The sequence below is a fragment of the Antrostomus carolinensis genome, unplaced genomic scaffold, assembly GCF_000700745.2.
Source record: "Antrostomus carolinensis isolate BGI_N321 unplaced genomic scaffold, ASM70074v2 Scaffold51290, whole genome shotgun sequence".
Lineage (NCBI taxonomy): Eukaryota > Metazoa > Chordata > Aves > Caprimulgiformes > Caprimulgidae > Antrostomus > Antrostomus carolinensis.
In genome coordinates this window covers 1-5,195 of record NW_010287414.1, presented here as the reverse complement: position 1 = coordinate 5,195, position 5,195 = coordinate 1, and the positions used below count along the sequence as shown (strand labels likewise).

Below are 5,195 nucleotides of genomic sequence, written 5' to 3'. Positions count from 1 at the left end.
GACCCAGGTGCAGGACCTTGCATTTGACCTGATGGGAATTCACAGACCAGAAAGGCTCAGCTTGTATTTAAAATATATATATATATATTTGGTTTTTCTCACTTATTTCAAAGCAATCCTGCTCGTTTTGCTGAATAATCTTCTTTCTTATTGCACCCCCATCAATCTGGGGGTGCAACAAATAACATCTCCTCACTGAACAGTGCTGCAGAAAGGCTGACTCTGATCTGCAATTTAATTTCTTCACTGAAGAGAAGCTCAGATCTTGGCTTTGCTGGAAAGCAGCTCATGCTTTTGCTGAACGTTTCACTCTACGTGGAGATGATCCAAGAAACTAGGCAGTGTCTAAAGTGGAGGTACAACCAGCTACACTAAATGGAGTCCTCTGGAAGCTCCTGGAGATGGTTTAGTACAGTTGTCTCATGATTTTTTCAGCAAATTGTTGTGATAAACCCAGTTGGAAATGCTGAAAACTCAAATCTCTCGTAATGGAACGATATAAATCAAGGTGTGTTTTGACATCGAGGTGATTCCACGTCTCTGCAGCTGCTTTAAGAGGAAGTGGGGCTCTGATGAGAGATGGAGCTCGAGGTGAATCACCTCTCTGAGCTTTCTGAAGAGTCCCCAGCTGCCCTTTTGTGTGATAAGTGGAATGAACACTCAGAGAGCAGCAGAAGGGACAGTGCAGGGGTGAGTGTTCAGGCTGCTGCCAGGCGGGTGCAATGCTGCAGATCTCTCCTCTGGGAAGCAGCTGAAGCAATGTCTGTTCACATGGAGATGAGGTGAAAGCTGGTGTGGACTCAGCTCCAGTTTACCTGCTGCCTCTTCTTCTGAGTGCTCAGGCTTGGCCTTGCCTGTTCACTTATCCCTCCTGAAAACGTGGGGTGTGTCAGACACCAGGGAGGCTTTTCCTTCCTGCTTGAGTCACCTTCACAGGGTTTTATTTTATTTTATTTTAAACTAGGGAGCACATTCATAGAATCCCAGACTGGTTTGGGTTGGAAGGGACCTGAAAGCTCATCCAGTTCCAACCCCCCTGCCAGCAGCAGGGACACCTTCCACTAGACCAGGTTGCTCAAAGCCTCATCCAACCTGGCCACAAACACTTCCAGGGAGGAGCAGCCACAACTTCCTTGGGCAACCTGGGACACTGGCTCACCACCCTCACACCAAACAATTTCTTCCTCACATCTCAGCTCCATCTCCCCTCTGACACTTTCACCACCCTCACAGATATTGAAAATATCTTTGTCACTTGGAAGGTGTCATCATTTCACTCAAGGGTAGAATACCTGTTACCTTAAATTATTATAGAACAGAATCTTTCAAGGACTGACAATGATCATCTAGTCCAGCTGCATTTATCTACAACTAAAACACAACAATATAAACTCAACATCTGCTCTCTTCAAATTATTTATCTCTCCCAGAGTTTATGCAAAGCAGGCAGTTGTTAATACCTTAATGTGAGAGACCACGTGAGGAGTTAACCTGCCTCAGAAGTTTTTGAGTTGGTTTTTCACAAAATTAAGGTTGTTTCATTGGCTTCATAAATATCTCAAACAATGTCTTGTGCACTTGTGAGTCCTGTGTACAGGAATTGCTAGAAAAATCCACATTTCTCCTTCACCTGGTGTAAACCTGAAATACAGCTGCTGTCTGTGCAAGCTTCTGACTCAGCATTTCTTTTTTCTCTTGGCTTTGCAGGTCTCTGCAGAGTCACAGGCAGAGAATAACAATTTCTCTGTCAAATTTGATGGCAATTACAAAAAATCTGGGGTGCTTCCTGCCAGATTCCAGTCACTCAACTCATCTGAGCCCTGGCTGTGGGTCAGCCCAGATCAGCAGCTCACTCTTGGAAGGAGGAATGCAGCAATCTGTGTAAACAGATAAATTGAGGAGAATTTCTTTTTATGCTGTCTTTGTCCTCTAGAAAAAGCCTGATGCTCAGGATCCACATGTTTTCTGATTTCTTAAAGGCTTAATTAATATCTCATAAATCTTATTGAGGGGAGAAAGCCTTATCTGTAGGCACATAGAAACTCTTTTGGGTGTTTCAAATGAGTGCAGCAGCATGTCTTAGGGAGATAACAGCACTAAATGATGTGCTTGGCAGTACAGACTTAGGCTTTTGAGCAGAAATACTTATATACAGGGTCATATAAAACTAATATTTAATGTATTTTACCTTCTTGCAGATTATCTGTCTTGATATTTCCAGTGGTGGAGGGCTTGGTGTGTCTACCAGCACAGATGGGACCATGAAAATCTGGCAGGCTGCAAATGGAGAAATAAGAGTAAGAGCAGCTGGCTTTGATGTTGTGTGTTGTCTGTGACATTACTGAAGTCATTCAGCTGTGACTTTGGTCAGGTTATCCACACACTGTGGTCTAGGGCAGGCAAGAATCTGGCTTTTGAATGAAAAATTAAATGAAATTTGACATCTCAGAGGTTTTAAGTCATATCTTCTCCCAAGGGAAGTGATGCTCAGCAATCTGGAGAGGAATCTCAGGGTGAAAATAAGAATGGATATTTAGGAATGACAGCTCCTAACCTGTGTGGTACCACCACTGAATTTCTTCTGCAGTAGAGAAGAGATGAGGAAAAAAGACTCTTGCCCATGATGGATTAACCACATCATGGTTAGCTGTTTCCCAGTTAAGTTGTTTCTTGTGGAGCTTGACCTGTCAGCTGCTTGTTTGGCAGAAGATAAAGACATTTAACCTGTTATTAGAAACAAATGTAGTATCCTCTGCTATGTAATTAGCTGCTCAAATGGCAGAGGGAGCCCCAAAGTTACTAGGAAGTTGGTACTTCTTTGAATACCTCAAATTCAGAGTCCACTGCAGGAAGGTAAACTCAGAGGATTTGAATTCTGGGTTTGCATTCCTCTGCCCACATAGAAACAGCCAAGTTTTCCAGTGTCATAGCTCAGAAATTGCTCTGCAGAAGGGTGATAACAATGGAACTAGCACGTAGTTCTTTGTTTTTCCAGAGACTATTGGAAGGCCATGTGTATGATGTGAATTGTTGCAGGTTTTTCCCATCGGGCCTCGTGGTTCTGAGTGGGGGAATGGATGCCCAGCTAAAGATCTGGTCAGCAGAAGATGCCAGCTGTGTGGTAACATTTAAAGGTCACAAAGGAGGTACAGAGGACTAACTCAGCCTTGAAAATGCTTCATCTGCCATGTGTATAATTGTGTTGCACCTGAGGGCTGATAGTCCGACAGCAGCCTGCTGCTCTTGGTGCTGTGCATTTGTGTTAGATCATCCCAGACTGGTTTGGGTTGGAAGGGACCTTAAAGCTCCTCCAGTTCCAACCCCCCTGCCAGCAGCAGGGACACCTTCCACTAGACCAGGTTGCTCAAAGCCTCATCCAGCCTGGCCACAAACACTTCCAGGGAGGAGCAGCCACAGCTTCTCTGGACAGCCTGGGACACTGGCTCACCACCCTCACACCAAGCAATTTCTTCCTCACATCTCAGCTCCATCTCCCCTCTGACACTTTCAAGCCATCACCCCTTGTTCTCTCACCCCTTGCCCTTGGCCAAAGTCTGTTCTGGTTGAACAGACCCACCCCCAAAGTCATTTTTCAGGTCTAGACTCAACATCCTGCAGTGAAATTAAGTATTTAGGGGATGCAAAGACTGCTCTTTTGATGTTGCTGTAGCTGGATAATGTGGATGCTGCTTGCCCCACACAATTTGTGGGATTATCCACAGCTGGACTTGACTTCATTTTAAGAATATTCTGACAGACTGTTTTCTGTCCAAGTTAGAGGTTAATTTTGGAGGTAGAAACTTGGCAGCAGCTGCGATATCAGCTCAGTCTGAGGCAAGGTGTTGCTGATCATTTTATGGGTAATATCTTCCCGTTGTGCCAGGTGGTGGCTCCCACTTCATATGGTTTACTGGGAGCTGCTGCCTTCCACATTCACCTCTTCCTAGATGCTGTGGCTCCCTGCCCCACCCTGCACCCCACACAATTTGGTTGGGTGTGGATTGGTGGCACTCTGGGGACAGTGGCTCGGGGCTTGTAGTTGAGTTCACCTTGAGAAATGAGATGCTGTATCTATCCACCTTCCATGCTGTCTGTCTGAACATGACTTTTGCTTTCCTGCAGGTATTTTGGACACTGCCATTGTGGATCGAGGAAGAAATGTCCTTTCCTGCTCTCGAGATGGCACTGCCCGTCTCTGGGACTGTGGAAAATCTGCCTGTCTGGGTGTCATCGCTGACTGCGGCTCTCCTGTCAACGGCATTGCCGTGGGCACTGCTGACAACTCCCTGAACCTGGGCACGCCTGAAAAGACTCCTAGTAAGGATCTTTCCTCTTCAAATTAATCTTCATTCCCCTGTCCCAAACTGCTTTGGTTTGTCACCAATAATCCTGAGTGTGTGGCAGGTTGTTGTGTGTCTTTGTACCATGTAGGGAAGGGAACAAGGGTGACCAGAATAGAGAGCACACCAGGCTTGTGGAGGAATTGAGCCTTATCGAGCAGTTTCATAGATCACAAGATCACACAGAATTGCCTGGATTGGAAAAGCCCTTTGAGATCATGGAGTCCAACCATGAACCCAACACTGACCAGTCCCCTATGACTAACCCATGTCCCTCAGCACTGTGTCTACACGACTCTTCAATCCCTCCAGGGATGGGGACTCCACCACTGCCCTGGGCAACCCCTTCCAATGCCTCAGAACCCTTGCAGCAAAGAAATTCTTCCTCACATCCCATCTCAACTGCCCTGGCCACAACTGGAGCCCATTTCCTCTTGTCCTGTCCCTTGGGCCTTGGTTGAACAGACCCACCCCCACCTCTCTCCCCCCTCCTCCAAGGGACTTGCACAGAGCCACAAGGTCTCCCCTCAGCCTCCTTTTCTCCAGGCTCAACCCCCCCAGTTCCCTCAGCCACTCCTCATAAGATATGTGCTCTAGTTTCAGACTGAGATCTCTGATGACTGGCCTGCCTTGCTGCATCTGGTGTCTCAGGGTGTGGAGGAATGCTGCTCTGGGTTCGGCAGGGTTGATACAAACTGTGAGGTGTTGGTACCATCAAGGCCTGTGGTGTACCTGCTGCTGGAATTAACTGTTTTCCTTTTGTCAGGTGAACGTGAGGTTGGGACAGAAGGGAAACTCCTGCTCCTGGCTCGAGAAGACAAGAAGCTTCAAGGAGTGGGACTGCAGAGCAGGCAG

At 46.6% G+C, this 5,195-nt stretch overlaps 1 protein-coding gene across 1 annotated transcript; it reads left to right on the top strand.

The window, feature by feature from the left end:
- Positions 1 to 2,204: 2,204 nt before the first annotated feature.
- PAAF1 (proteasomal ATPase associated factor 1) lies at positions 2,205 to 5,189 on the top strand (the record flags this gene model as incomplete). The annotated part of the gene is made up of 4 exons (XM_010162688.1): positions 2,205 to 2,297; positions 2,996 to 3,146; positions 4,123 to 4,317; positions 5,107 to 5,189. Coding segments are annotated over exons 1-4 (465 nt in total), but the record flags the coding sequence as incomplete, so codon positions are not given.
- Positions 5,190 to 5,195: the final 6 nt, after the last annotated feature.